The 16,595-nt window shown below is 32.7% G+C and overlaps 1 protein-coding gene across 3 annotated transcripts; it reads right to left on the bottom strand.

Moving 5' to 3' along the window:
* Positions 1-632: 632 nt before the first annotated feature.
* LOC112500279 (chromatin remodeling protein EBS-like) lies at positions 633-5,468 on the bottom strand. Of its 3 annotated transcripts, XM_025103717.1 has the most exons (7): positions 5,179-5,458; positions 4,832-4,929; positions 4,587-4,729; positions 4,418-4,486; positions 1,476-1,614; positions 1,064-1,137; positions 633-927 (listed from the first exon to the last, which is right to left on the bottom strand). In XM_025103717.1, the coding sequence occupies exons 1-6, from the start codon at positions 5,249-5,251 to the stop codon at positions 1,099-1,101; spliced, it is 561 nt and encodes a 186-aa protein (XP_024959485.1). In that variant the 5' UTR covers positions 5,252-5,458; the 3' UTR covers positions 633-927; positions 1,064-1,098. The 3 variants fall into 3 exon arrangements, with proteins under 3 accessions (XP_024959485.1, XP_024959483.1, XP_024959484.1); XM_025103715.1 differs by having other exon boundaries at positions 4,587-4,929; positions 5,179-5,468; XM_025103716.1 differs by lacking the exon at positions 1,064-1,137 and having other exon boundaries at positions 4,587-4,929; positions 5,179-5,468.
* Between the last annotated feature and the right edge of the window lie 11,127 nt (positions 5,469-16,595).

Raw genomic sequence — 16,595 nt, 5'->3', positions numbered from 1 at the left:
CACTCCTATATATATATATATATATATATATATATATATATATATATATATAGAAGAGGCTCGGTCAATTTGCAAGAAAACGAGAAGTTCCAAGATCAAATATGATTACAGATCAAAATCACACGTGATACAATAGGTCCAAAGTGGCATGTCAGGTGTCAACACATGTTTGTGTCACATGTGTCTTGGAACTTCTCGTCTCACCTTTTCGTTTGGACATGACCCTATATATATACATACATACACACACACAATATATTTGTATATAGTGTACATATAGTCCCAAAATCATATGAGAACTTTCACATTTCGTGAGAACCACCTCATAACCCTTTATCCGTTAACTCCAAGGACCAGAAAAAACGCAATGACATAGACGTAACTAAAACATAAACATACTTCGACTAACCTAAACAAATCTGAAACAAACATTAGCATACCATTACATTAAAAAATTTAACATGACAAGCATTGAACATACCCCAAAAGACCAAAATGCCCCTCCTTGATGCCTTCAATCCGCGGTTGGATCAAACACTATAAAAACGAATCAAGGGCTGCAAAGTGGTTCTCATGAAAAGGGGGAGTTCTCACCGGAACCCCGATCCTATAAATTATAGTTAAAATAAATACCCGAATAGATATATCACAAGAGTGCCATGAATTCTCATTTCAACCTTAATCTGCACTAAGTTTTAACTTTTTTGTTCAGCTAGTCTAGCATTAAGGAAGGCAAAGATAGATGGTATATTTCACACAATAAATAACAGAAGGCTTATTGATTGTGCAACCACACTCTCTTCTTTGCACTATACAATTTTCCCCACAACAATAAAGCTGGATGGAGCTAAATAAGAACTCAACAAAATCATTACCTCCTTTCACCCGTCAGTTGGTCGGTCATCGCTTTCTGCGTTTCGGCTCCACCTGCACCGACCAAATATAAGTCTTAGAATATAATAATAAACTACATATCGCTACGAGTGCAGATATTGTAATCTTTTTTCAAATTCCAAAGGGGGGTTTGAAGAATTGAATGTTGATCCACGGAAGCCAACAATACCAACTTAGAAGTTAGAACGTTCATCCTTCGATGGCCTATGCACCTTTAAAGATTCCTCTTTTCGGGTATACGCCCTTGTATACAAATATATAAAGGGTTAGGGGGAATATATATATTAGAGAAGAGGGTGTATTGCTAAAACTGATAGGTGTGTCCACAAAAGATGACAAATTTACAACCAACAAAACGCTTACTAATGATTCTTAACATAGAAGTCGATATGAACATAGTTACTTTTATTGTAAATTTACATCAACGCTGATGCAAAATGAGTAAATCTATGGCTGACCACCAATCTTAACACCAAGCTCACAAAGGCGTAATTAAGAGAATACTACATCACATCTCTTTTTCTACAAAGAATTGGTGGTAAGTTTCACGGTGATAAATGGTGGATGAAATGGCTTCTAACCTTGGCATCACCAGAAGGTGATACTGGGAATGAGTTCAATGGTCTTTTGGCATCATCATCAGAGGAGCAATCTGAACACAAAAACTGGTCCAGCTTCTTGGCCTCCTCAATTGTCATACCCATGCAAGAAGGATGAAACCTGCATGATTTACGGAAGCACACAAAAGAATACTCAGTTAGATATGTGTAGCAAGACAAAAATGCTTTCCCGTTTCCAGAAAACCTTCTGGTAGAACAATCCGCAATAAAAATGCAAATAAATAGCTGATATATAGCTTAACCATGATAATAGTCAATTCACCAGCTACCCATGAAAAGAAAGATGACATGTGTGCATGCCGGTATGTTTATGATACATATAGATATAATGTACGTATAAGTATCCGTTTCGAACGCCAATATCCGTCAAATGGGCACAAAGATTTGTTAAGCAGCACAAGCAACATAACCAGATGTAGACACCCGCCTTTGAGTGTCACGAGGACGTCATGATGTTAATAAACCTAAAGAAAAGGAGCATAATTCCTTTGGGAGAGGGGTTGGTGAAGGAAAGATGGGAAGGATCAAACAAACTCTATATAAATGAAGAAAATGGTAGGATGCGCCCTCTGAGAACTACAGAAATAGAAACAGGAACCCTATCTTTCGTTACCAATATGCAAAAGTGAACCCCCAAAACAGGTATGTGATAGTAATACGAAGTAATAACCCAACAATCCTTGATGATCTTCTTCTCAGTTCTACCTCCTCCCTAAATATTGAATGTTACACCTCAACAACACAGATTTTTAAAACAAATGTTGCACCTATGATGCCTTTGTCTTAATTCAAAATCATAACACAAATTTGTGTCATTCCTTGGTTACAATGATTGGGTATCTAAGAAAGATGGAGATCTTAGATCTCACACAGAGAACCATGAATTCTATAATATCTTAAAAGTGTAAGCAAGCTTTGCCATTTTCAAAGTCATATTTGACCTAGATGGTCTGGATGTTCTGTAAGAAAAAGAAGGAAGTGAGATGCATAATACAAGACTTAGGGGGTAGTGAAGATATTTCTGTTGTTTCTCACATGTAATAGTAACATTTAAGGCAGTGAATAGGGCCAAAATGTTGATATTTTGTAGATTTAAAAAACAATCGAACAATATCACAAGAAATGTTGGGTACAGGATGAGGTGCAGACATTATAACGATCATTAAAATACATATAGAGAAACCTCGAACACAGTAAAACCATCAATGTTGTTTTGTATATATGAAGGTGGCTCAAACATGTTGGCCTAATTGTGTGATGATAGACAGAACAGATCAAACAAATTTGAGGGTTGAGGGGCAACAGAACAAGCTTCATAGGCACGAGAGCCCTAATCCAACCACCGCTCTCCAGACTGGATCTAATAACTCAACCCAATGCTCTTCATCACAAATAATGGCAACCATGTTTATGAGGGTTCTTTTTCAGAAAGAAAAACAATTGTTCTGAAGATCTTTTTGCCTCAGCAGATTTCAGCAAGGCATACTTGAATATAAATACACCCAGGTCCATTTGACATTCAACCTTACAAATCAATTATCAGCCATCCTCCTTACAGTCGAAGACCTCACATAACTGACGAATTCTTGATTGCTACCATACCAAAGCAATGGTGGAAAACTAATGAAAAGCCATTCAGACAGTTGTAGCCATCAGGCATTGAAAACAAAATCAACAAGAGATCAAATTCCCTAGTCCAGAAACAGGCCTCTCAAGCAAAATGCTAATGTTGAGAGGCATAGTTAGCAGAGGGGGCATGCTGATGCATCAGCTCAGGCCCCCTCAACTGTTGGCCAATTGTCCCTTACAATGTAAAAGCAATTTTTTATCAATAAACAACCCCAAATGATGGTTTGTTCTTAGCCCCTATCAAATCCCTATCTTTGTAGCCTTTGCACTAGCATAGAAAGATTAAATCTTTATTGAAGCATCTTATATGGTTTAGATTTGAATGTCTTATTTGGGAAAATGGAAATTGAAGTTGCTTTTGTCAACGGAATTTGGGTATAATATATCTTTGACTTAATATTTTAGATTTAGATCTTGATAGATGGTAACCTTATTATTGAATGAATGTTCTAAACGACTCGTTATTGCAGTCACCATGGTGATTTAATATACAACTTCTTTTTGCATGAAGTATAAGTCAACGTAGTTTAATGTACAACTTTAATTGGGCTATCATCTTTATGTTACTTATGGTCAAGTAGATTTGAATCATGGTTAGATGTGACAATATACTCACTCCATTTGTTCCAAAACATGCGATGCAATTTTTTTATCATTGGTATCTTACAACAAAAGGCCGAACCACTCCTACATAACATTCCTAGCTCCACCCCTGCCAATGTTAAGCTTAATGAAAAATGCACTTGAAGTGATAGAACAAAATTTTGCGAAACTAAAGGCAAGAAAATAACAACTGTATTAGGACAATGATTCTCATGCAGAAACAAGAATAAATACGGAAGTGATTCGTTTCTTTATCTGAGTAAAGCCGACAACGAGATCATGAAAATCCCAGTGTCTAGGCGATCAAACCAAGTAGCTCCCTTTTAATTGTTTTATTACGTTTAATTATAGGAACTGATTATGAAAAGGTTTGTTTCTTTCCTTTCAAGTAAATCATAGATGTATGTAAACGAAAATTGCGTTCTAATGCTTAGGGCATATATTCTAATTATGGCAATAATATCATCATTGTATCAGTAGAACTCTACTTCATCATAAATAGCCTACCATGCTTTTGTATCCAAAGGCTTCAACCATGCATTCTTCTTTATTCAACATTCTATCCTTAACATGTTAGCATGACCCTTTAACAAGCTCCATAGACCATTCAACTTATTTTAAAACAAAACATTATCATAATGGGAACTTTAACATAGTCAAACAACATATACCAGTCCTTGCATCCTTCACACTGAACCATCAAGTCATCAGGGTTGTAGGGCATTTCACATTTGCAGTACCTTCAAGTAAAAAAAACCCAATTTCCACCATTAGTATATAAAATACTCAAATGAGTTGTAAGCAATACAACTAGTCAAAAGAGCAACAAATAAGACTCACACTGCAACGCGATCAGGGGTAAAACCCCCAGTAGCAGCCTTGTACTCAAAGCGACAGAAGTAGTCTTCAGTACCAACATTATCAAGCTTCGTATAGTTCTTAAACGAGTGAACTATACACTTCCCTTCAATCGTATGAGCACTCTGCATATCATAATGATCAGACAGAAAAAGCTCTTTGACACCATGAAATTGCCTCCTCCCTCCGATCGACTCCTCAGGACGATAATACCACCTAACCCTAACCTTCACATTGTTCCGGTGATCAGCCTCAAGCTTCTCCACACGAGCCACATAAGGAGGCTTATCAGAATCAGACGGTCTCATCAACACACAGTCCCCAGCTGCAGAAACCAGTCAATACATAGTCAAAACACCAAAAACCAATACTTTAACCCTAGATAACAACCATATATGCATGTACACATCAAACCCCTTTATGTCAAACAATTAAAATTCCAAACACATCTGTTCAAAAAATCCAATGACAGTCTAGAATCAAACAAAACTCTACACACACATTACGCACAGCTCCATCACAACTACAAGCATAACGACAGATACAGAAAGAGAGATAGAGAAAGATGGTATACGTCGAACAACTTTGTTTGTGCCCTTGATTGTGTAGGAATCCAAATCTTTCTTCCCAGGTTTAGTCTTCGCCATCCAGATGACGCAAAATTGAGGAAGAAAAAGGAGAAAAAACCTGGGAATTTGATGAATCGGAGGATGATAAGTGGTGGAAAGATGAACAATGTGGTGAAATTTGAAGAGAAAAAAAGGAGCATTAAAAAACCCTAGATTTTAGGTAGTGTGGTAAGGGGAAGAAGGGTCTGGAGATGGGGTTTGGTTGGGTGCGGGTGTGTGTATGATGGTGTCGTATGTAGCGTCCACCTCAAACCATGCAAAATAACGGGACGCATCCATTGAAATGACCGGCCACTTTCAAATATTTTGAAATTTGTATTTTCACTTTTTCTTATTTTTATATCATTTGTCTCAAAATAAGGGGTTGTTCGATAATTGCTGAATAGTTTGGTGTAGAATGATTAAGTGGTCAGAATGATTAAAAGACTCTCATGATATAGTGTAAAAAAAATATAATTGTTTGCAATGAAATTAGCACGCTTAATGGTTAAAGGGGGTATGAGATACAAAATCATTCAGAGGGTTTTAAAACCATTAAGAGGCATACTTTTTTTTTTGTCAAACAAGATTCACCTTAATGGAACTATTAAGAGGTAAACAAACAACCCCTAAATGTTTTAAATAAAAAAACTAAGGGATTGTTTACTGTACATTTATCTGAAAAATATTCATTAGATCATTTATCTTACATGATGAGTACAAGAATCTTATCTGGTAAAAACGATGATAAGGATGAGAAGTCTTATCCGGTAAACGAAGATTATATGACTCTTACCCAGGGCCGGCCCTGGCCATGTGCAGCCCGTGCGGCCGCACAGGGCATCAAAGCCTAAAGGGGCATCAAGTTGTCATATGTTACTAGTATTGGGTTTAATAAGTTGAGAATTGGACAACTGAGCTTTAACTATAAAAACAGGCGCAAGGCCTAGTAGTGATGAATATTTAATGCACATCGTGAACCAGTTAACGCCATCATCCCAACAACTCAATCTAATTCCTATTGTTCTTCAAAGTTCGACTATTTCGATTTTGAAGACATGGAGTTCTCTTTCAAGTCGATTAACAGTCATGAAATTAGATTCAAGAAATCAAAGATAGAAATCTCGAATAACTGACTTCTACTGTTGATTGAACTAACCGAGTTACTGTGAGTCATATTATGATTTATGAATCTTTAAATCTTTTTGCAAAAAAAAAAAAAATCTAAATTTCTAACTGATTATTATAAAGTTGGGTCATGTGGTTATGTGGTTACTGACCTACTAAGCTAAGGCTAAGGCTAAGGGCTTTTGTCATTTTGATAATGAGTCTTCTTCTTGCATATTAAAGTATCTGAGAATTGAAATTTTCAATGCACATGAGCACATCACTCTATCAACATAGCTGGARCACACTGCACAACATAAACAACATATTCTGAAATTGTCTTAATTATTGGGCACTTGTTCTTTGCAATGCACAGTAACATATTATGAATTTTACAATTTATTATTGTTCTTTTGACTTTTGTTTACTGCATTAGATTTAGGGGTTGTTTGATTGGTTTTTTTTTATTAAGTTCTATATGGATAAAGTTGCCTGTATGAATTAATTTGTTTGAATAATTGAAAAAGTTTTTGTTTGGGAGAGTTTTTTCGCTGATATAAGGAGCATTTTTTAGTTGGAATGGACATTTTGGAAGAAAAAAACTTGGCTTTCTATATAAAGCACCCCCTAAAAGCTTACTGGATAAGTCACTTTCTATATCATAAAACCACTACTACGAAACAATCATGCATAATTGAGCGAATAAGCTGTTAGTTTCATTAAGCTTATTAAGCTGTTAACAGATATGCCCTTAGCCTTTAGTCGTTAGACCTGTAACTTTTGAGTTTTACTTTTTGCTTACTATGATAGTAATTTGGATGTAATTTACTATTTTAGTTAAAAACTAATTATAGTTTTTTTTTTTTGTCTTTTAAGTCCCATATATTGAAATAAAGTTTATATTTTTGCTAATTTCAGTTTGGAAAGAGGAAAACCGGAAAAGAAGGAAACACGATCTTAATCCAGGATTTTTCCTTTTATCATTCAATATTTTGTATTCGGGGTTTTGGTTTTTATTCCCCCACCCCACCCCACCCCACCCCACCCCACCCAAATTGAATTATTTTTATTATAATTAATAAAAATCAACATGACGATGAGACACCTAGCTTGAATAAGTTCTAAACTCTATAAAAAATCGCATGCTTAGTTGTTTCATTGGCTTAAAAAAATAGGCTTAGGGGCATTTTTTATTATTTTCGCACAGGGCATCAAAAATCTTAGGACCGGCCCTGCTCTTACCCGGTAAACGATGGCAACTTTGCGGTCTTTTTGCCGTATAGATGCATTTTTAAGATAGATCAAAGGTCTGCAAAGTCGTTTGATGTGTTTTCAGCCGAATTCCACCTTTTTTGAGTGATTTATTGAAATTTTTGGCTGATTTCAAAAGATTTTTAAGTTTTTGGTCGATTTTGATGCAACATCCCTAAAATAAGAGGGAATTTAAACCGTAACATAAGACAGGATAAACGTTAGAATATTAAAATCACCCAAAAGAGGGAATTATAAAAGAGTTTATATCATAAGAAATTGATGGTAGTTAACAACCTACTAATTTAGACCAATTCTATGTTAAAATTACGAACGGGTGTTATTACAAGCACCAGAAGAACGTCTAGAGTATCGTAACTCCAAATATCATGCAAAAGTCGATATCCCCAAAAATGTCTCTACGGACATTCAACACGTCGCTTAAGCATTAGTGGCCCCACCACCTTGAAAACCTAATATACATATTATTTAAGAAAAGTGTTAGACCTTTTTTTTATTAACCTGGATATCCAACCCGCTATGCAAGCCGACTAATCCCAGAACGACCAACTGCTTTGCAGATAGCCCGCAGTCACCGCATTTGAACCTTCGTGGCCATAATGGGATTTTTATTCCTCCTTAAATTTGAACTTGAGACCTCCTGGTACTTTGGATCTTTGGAGCCAAGCTCAAACCAATCAGGCACCACCCTTGTGGTTAAAAAAAGAGTGTTAAACTTACGCCTAGTGAGTTCAAATAGTTAAAGAGTAAAGCTATAAAACATTTAAAATCGAAAACATAGCTTTAGTCAAGTTAATTATTCCAGTAATACCATTCTCACCCTTGGAAGGGTACAATACATCTTGCGATAAAGAGGGAGACCCCATTTACCATTGATAACGATGAAACATAACAGTAAGTCACGTATCCATGTTAATGAGCATCACTCACATATCAATCATCAAGTTCAGCCATTCAATGTCTTTAGTCCAATGAGTTGTCAAGCTCAACCACTGTAGGTCTATCACTTGCGGAGTCGTCAAGTTCAACCACACTAAGTCCATGGCTTGAGATCTCCAAAAATCCTAGCTAAACTCGTTCATTGAAAATTATATTATATTGGTCACTGACCAATGCCCGACTCCAATAGTCCACACCATATTGCCTATGAAGACCTAATGCCCATTTTAAGTTACAACTAAGAATACCATCCTGTCCATACCAATGAAACCGACTTCTATGCCTATGGATCAATTTGCGTTACGATCTAATACATTTAACTTCTAGATATGCCAACCACATCTGACACATAAGCATTTGTGCACAACAAGTGGCCATGTGGGTAAAATAATAAACTTGATTTTGGTTTCAGAACACGTTATGACTTTGAAACAGTCATCTCTAAATCATATAAAACCATTCCTCACGTTCATTTTACCAAAAGGCACAAAGTTTCCAATACTCCCAAAGTCTAGCCTGAGTGGTCCAAATCAAAATGTGAATACATGAATGGAAACTTTAAGAACGAAAATCTGATATTTTGACATGTATATAGTTTTAGAAAAGTGAAGAATGATTTCACGATACTAGGTTTTGTCAAAAACCTAGAAAATAAAGAAAACCCTGGAATATGAAGACGGGAACCTGAAGCTTGAACCCTAAACTTGAATCCTTAGCTTAAATGATGATAAACCCATTTGAAATCCTTGAGGAAGTGCCTTAAATGCTTTCCCAAGCATAATAAATGAGAAAGGTGAGGAAGAAGTCGAAGGAGCAGTGAGTTAGGTGCGAAAATAAGCGAAAAAGACCCAAAATCGACCATTAAATCGCTTTAGACTGATCCCTGCGACTGGGCCCACGACTTGAGGCTGTGGCACAGGCCACACGTGTCCAACGCTTCGATATACAAAGGGTTTTGCAAATTCAGTGGCGACTTGAAGTCACACTCCAAGTCGCGGGACCTGTTGTTTCGTGTGTTTTCGTCCCTTTTTCCTGATTTTTAAGCTTGAGACAATACCAAAAAGTCTAACAACAATTTAAGCTTGATGGAACATCAGCTTGGATCGAAATACAAGGGCAAAACCCTTTTTTCAAGATAATGGAAGATTTCGTGTGTTACAATGGAAGAATTTTTAAGTTTTTTGGTCAATTTCAAGGGATTTTTTCCGGTTGATTTTGCAAGACTTTTGGTTGATTTCGATGTACTTTTTTCGGTTATGTTGTTGATGTTTCTTATATTTTCTAATATAACGAAACACCCCTCAAAGTTTAACGAATGTAACTTTCATACCTAAAAATCTTCCAGCCTAGTGGTAAAGGCTTGGGCATGGCATAGTCATGAACCCGAGTTCGAGCCCTGGGAGGGGAGTGTTGGCGACATTTAAGTGGGGCCATGTTTAGCCTCCAAATTTGCCGGGGATTAGTCGGGCTTTGGCCCGGACACCCTTACAAAAAAAAAATCTTACTTTAAAAAATAAGTTAAATAAGTATATAGAAGCTCGTTTAGACATACACAGGTTCGCCTATTTATCGCTATGTTAAAAAAAAAACTTAATATGAGAAGATGGACAAAATATATATAAACGAATTTTATTTTGATTTATTTTTTCATATTTTTGGAAAATAATCTTTAAAAATCTTAAAAGTCTGTAGTTTGAATTTTTTCATGTTTTTAATACTCAACGACGACGTTTATGAAAAAAAGTTGCGTGTTTTTATAAAGCACGTTGCCGATAATTAATTTACAACACATAAACCTTTAGATAGCAAGATTTTGAACTACGTAACCTTAAGTATCGATTTTTAGAAGTGAAAACTAAGGCATCGTTTGTTTTTCATAAAAAAAAAATAAATAAAAAAAAACTCTTATTCTTTTATGTCTGATTTCTTAAGAGGTAAAGTTATTCAGACTGTTTGTGTTTTCCATTTTTTTAGATGAATTTATGTATTATTTTCCTCTTATCTGATAAGAGGTAAATCAACATGTTATTTGCCTCTTATTGTTCTTCAAATCTTCAACAACAGTGTTTTTCTCAATCGATCATTTCTCTTAATCGATCCTTACCAAATCAATCATCGCCTTTCTCAATTAATGACATATTTTGTTTTAAATGAATGTTAATTCTATAATTTAGATGTAAATTTCGTAATGATAATGAATAAATATGTGAAATTGTATAAAATTATCTATAAATTCAACACTATAATTTTTAATGTATAAAATAGACCATTTAAATAAATTCAGACGTTTATTACAAACTCAAGCAGTCTTTTTAATTCAGATCTCAAATTTTAGCACCAGCTCTTATAAATCAGATTTAAAATAAGACGTCAGACTTCAGCATCTCTTAAAAAACAAGCACTACCTTAATAAAATTATGTCTAAATTTTAATGTGATTTGTTTTTAAAGGCGTAAAACAAAGACGGAATTGCAAATGGCCACCTAAGCAAAGTCCAGTCTCATATTCGGGAAAGTTGTAATTGTTGTTGCAATGTCATCTAGACCCCAACAAGCTTTTTTATTATATAAAATAATAGGTAAAATGCATTTAAATATGACGAATGGGTCGTTTACAAAACACTTACAAACGCATAAATTTTCTCATCGGATGAACATAAGAAGGGCCAACAATCTTACCGGGTAAGAGCAATGAGAAGGATGAAGAGTCTTACCCGGTAAGTGAGGATGACGACTTTTATCTAGTTAAGCGTTTACCCAATAAATTGTTTGTATGACTCTCTCTTCTTCACGATCACAGCCGAATACTGCTGCTACACGATTTTGCTTGTATGACTCTTTCTTCGATGAACGATGACGCTTCCTCTATCAACTCCTCGCTCAAAATATTCAACAAGCCATGAGTCACGGTTATGAAAAGTAACAGGTATTAAATTGTAAATCTTATATGCTAATGAATGAAACGAATTTTTATTTTTAAGAAACTTAATAATTATAATTTTTTTTTTTTTGTGAATTTGTTCAAAATTGTTATTTTTAAATTCATTTTTAACTATGGTTGTGATTTTTTTTGTCATTGTAATCATACTATATTATAAAGTATTTGACAAAAACTCTTAAAAATCATATTTTATGCATGAAGTATTGTTTATTGATGCATATTACTTGAAATTCAAGATTATAAGTAATTATGCGTTAGTACAACTTATTAAAGCTTCATTTTAAATTCGTGTAACTAACTGCAAATAAACATAATCAAATACAAGATAAACATCCATTCTAAATATAGAAGATCAAAAATATAACTAAGATAATCATTGAATTCTAACAGAATATTTAATTATTATCTTTATAAAAAATTATATTATTAAACCAAAGATAAATTACTTTGTTTTTATATCTAAATTAAATTATAATAAAAAATTGAATTAAAGAGTTTCACCAAAAAAACGAGAACTATTAAATAGTTAATTTGATATTAATATTGATTTTTTTTTCTTTCAAATTTTTATGTTATCTTCAAATGTATATTTCATTTAAAAATAAAAACATTAATGTTTTCTCAAAACCACATAAAATCGTATTATACCAATAAAGACAAAGAATAAAAACTAAACATTAAAATCGAGATTTATCTCGTTGCATTATACGAGTACTCTTATAGTAATACTAAAATGATTTAAGTTAGGATGATTTAGAATTAAAAAAGAAAAAAAAAGAAAAAAGCCATGTCAGTAAATATTGGTAACATGTAGGGTAGTAAATTACTTAGTAAGGGCCCATTTACCAAACACTTACTCGGTAAATACTTACCGCTAAAATTTAACACTATTATTTACTTACTGGGTAAGATTTTAGTCCACTAAGACGACATCGTATGCAACAATTTATCCGGTAAGCGCTTATCGTGATAAGAGTCGTTGCCCTCACTTACCGGGTAAGACTCATGGTCCTTGTTTCGCTTTTACCGGGTAAGATTCTTGGTCCTTACCATATTCATTCGATGAGGTAACATGATTTGGTAAGCGCTTACCCAAATAAATGTTTGGTAAACGGCCCCTAAGTCAAAATGTATAAAATAGGAAGAAAAAAAAATAGGAATTTGTTATATTAATTGAGAAATAAATAAACCTCCTTACATTAAATAGGAATTAAACCAAACTTCATTACTTTTAGTCGCATTTTGTCTTAAAATAATTATTAATTAATTAGAATGTTGCAGTAGAGACCACTTTTGAAAGTGTAGATGAATTGCATGTGTATAAATGGTAATTACATAAATTGATATAACACAGCTAAAAATATAAATGAATTACAGGTATGTGGATAGTCCATCTCTTTTTAATTTATTTTTTACACACATCAACATCAAGATTTATATTTATATTCTCAATTCACGATTTAATCTGATTCTAACATTAAAAGGATGCATATATCATCACCCATTTGAGAATTGGATGTATCGAAACTATTTTTTTTGGACTACAATCACGTTATCGTTGATATTATAACGTATTATCAAACTTATAATTATTGGATTGTACACATAAAGTGCGATAAATACAAACCGCATAAACCCCGCTGCATTTTACAGTCGATTTTTGCGATGCGGCTTGAGGGGTTGCTTATAAAAACAATTTATTGACTTATTCCGGTATTGCACCGATAATAAGCATTTTTGAGTGTTTGGATAAACAACTTATACCGGTGCCAAACCGGTAATATGAATTTTTAAGAAGTTAAACCATTATAACTTATAATAAGTTGATAAACACTTTTGTAGAAAAACATAAGTTGTTTCAAATAAGCAATCTCAAACATCCCGTTAATGTTTTTTAACTGATCCTTTTTAAACTCAATTGCTTGAGAATTAAACAATATTTTTCTTGAAATAAAAAAAAATTCTTAGAAAAATAAATGAACGTCTATTTTTCAGTAAGGGGTAGTTTGTTTACTTTTTAATAGTTTCATTAAGAGCCAATATTTGAATCGTTAAGAGATAAATCTTATTTGACAAAAAAAAATGTCTCTTAATGATTCTAAAACCCTTTGAATGATTTTGTATCATAGGTTTCCCTTAACCATTTAGCACCCTAATTTCATTGTAAAACAATTACCAAAAATTATATTTCATTTGCACTATATCATGTGAGTCTTTTAATAATTCTACCACTTAATCATTTTGCACCAAACCATTCAACAACTTCCAAACAACCCCTTAGAGTTGTTTATTTTAAGAGCTCATACGTCATTTTCTAAAATTCGTTTTTATCACGTGATTATTAATATATTTTTTATGTTTGAAAACAGTATACATGGGTCTTGTTTCTTTTTCATAAAACAAACTCTTATCAACCCCTTATGTCCAATCCGTTAAAAAGCAAGGCCAGTCAGACTGTTATTTTTTTTAATTTCAGATACACTTATGTATTAATTTTCTTTTATCTGATAAGAGGTAAACCAACCTCTTATTTGACTCTTATTGTTCTTCAAATTCTCAACAACAACGTTTCTCAATCAATTAACCTTCATAAATCATTTCTCTCAATTGATTCTTACCAAATCAATCTTCACCTCTCTCAATTAATGTATTTTAGTAGGACGTAAATGTGTTAAATACCTCTAGTGACATATTTTCGTTTAAATGAATGTTAATTATATTATTTAGATGTAAATTTCATAATAATGATGAATAAATATGGGAAATTGTATAAATTTATCAATAATTTCAACACTATAATTTTTAAAGGGTAAAATAGACAATTTAAACAAATTCAGACGTTTATCAGTTTATAAAAACAAACAGTCTTATTGATTCAGATTTCAGACTTCAACACCACTTCTTATAAATCAAAAATAAAATAAAATTTAAGACTTCAACACCTCTTAAAAAAACAAACGTAACCATAATATTTTCATATCATGAAAAGTTTCTCGTTCAAATATGAACAAAATGCTCATTTAATTGTGCATTTAAACTCTTCAATTGTTAACTTCAAAACCTCTAAAAGGAGTTTAATTCCAACATTTTGTGGGAAAGATTTATGAGTCAACAATTGTTTATTACATTTGTTTTTTTTAATTACCGTCATTAAGTGGTTTTAAATACATTTATTTAGGGACCGTTTATCAAATACTTACTTGGTAAGCGCTTACAAAGTTATATTATCTTACCTGATGAATATGATAAGAACCAAAAATCTAACCCGATAAGAACGAGACAAGAACCGAGAGTCTTACTCAGTAAGTGAAGACAATGACTTTTATCACAGTCAGCTCTTACCGGGTAAATTGTTGCATAAAAAGCCGTTCTTGTTGAATAAAATATTACCTGATAAGTAAATAATAGTATTGAATTTTCCCGATAAGTGCTTACCGGGTAAATATTTGGTAAACGACCCCTTACTGATTCTTAAAAAGGATATGGTATCTTAAACTTGTTCAATCTTAAAATCAAATAATTCTCGACAAGGAGCAAATATGTAGGTCCTGTTTGGTTTGCATGAATAAAATGAATTTGAAGGGATTTAGGTTATGTTTGGTTTGTAGGAATGAAATGGATTTGGTAGAATTTGGATTTCAAATCCATTCCAATCTCATGTTTGATTTGTTGGATTGTCTGGATTTGAAATCCTACAAACATAGGATTTTGAAATCCTTGGTGCTTGGGATTTCACGGCATTTCGTAAGATTGTATGCAAGAAGGTTATAAAAATATTAAAAACATTTGTTGGTAAAAATATAATTTAACTATTTTTATAATTTTTTTATAAAATATTTTTAAATAATGGAATCCAATTTTATTCCAAATCCTACAAACCAAACACACAAATGATTTCAAATTCATTCAAATTCAAATCCCTAAAAAACAATCATACAAACCAAACGGACCCTGATGATTACAAATCCATTCCAATCTCATGTTTCGTTTGTTGGATTGTCCGGATTTGAAATCCTACGATTTAATTGAAATTCTACAAACATAGGATTTTGAAATCCTTAGGGAGTGCTAGGGATTTCGTAAGAAAAACCAAAGAGAAAGAAAATAAATTTAGAGATGTATAAGATGGAGATAGAATTTGAGAGGGTGTGAGAGATGAAGATGAATAAATAGTTGTTGTTTATATGTATATAAATAAATGATTGATGGGAAAAGATGAAGAGTTTGGAGTTATATCATTTGAATTAATATAGAAGAAGATGAATGGTTTGGAGTTGAATGCAAACATTTAACAAAAAAACATAAATTGACAAAAAAAATATATATAGTAGTGGATATTGAGAGAATGAAGGAGAAAAAAGAAAAATGAGGTTCTAGGCTTTAGGAGAGACCACTTCAAACACTGATTGTTTATTCTTTAATATATATATATAATAATACATAAGAGTTATAATGCAAACAAAAATCATGATACAAACATAAATAAAATTATAATGCAACCAAAAWCATGAAACAAATCAATATAAAATTATTACCTTTGCAACCAAAAAATMAAATATTGAACTTGAATACTTCTTCAAATCTTCATGACATAATGCATAAAAACTATAATGCAATCTAAATAACGAAACAAACATACATAAAATTGTGGGAAAAGTGAAAAAACAAAAAAAAACTATAAAGATTATCAATAGTGAAATAGAAGAAAAACCAAAGAACTTGAAACTTCTTCAAATCTTCATGACATATAATGCAATTTAAATAACGATACAAACATACATAAAATTATGGGAGAAATGAACAAAAAAACTATGAAGATTACCAATAGTAAAATAGAAGAAAAACCAAAGAGAAAGAAAATAAATTTAGAGATGTATAAGATATAGATAGAATTTGAGAGGGTGTGAGAGATGGAGATGAATAAATAGTTGTTGTTAATGAAGCTTAAATTCGAAAAAAGTTTATCATATCTGTGATTATAAAATATCAAAATTTTATTCGAATTTATATGATCAACTCGTAAACACAATTTATATAATACAATCGTAAACACAATCATATCCTATGATAACAACACATCCAACAATATTGAAAAAGAAACATGTAATAACAAATCACATTTTTT

This window comes from Cynara cardunculus (genome assembly GCF_001531365.2).
Source record: "Cynara cardunculus var. scolymus isolate 2C chromosome LG 17, CcrdV1, whole genome shotgun sequence".
NCBI classification, from domain to species: Eukaryota; Viridiplantae; Streptophyta; class Magnoliopsida; order Asterales; family Asteraceae; genus Cynara; species Cynara cardunculus.
This window is presented reverse-complemented; position numbering and strand designations above follow the sequence as displayed.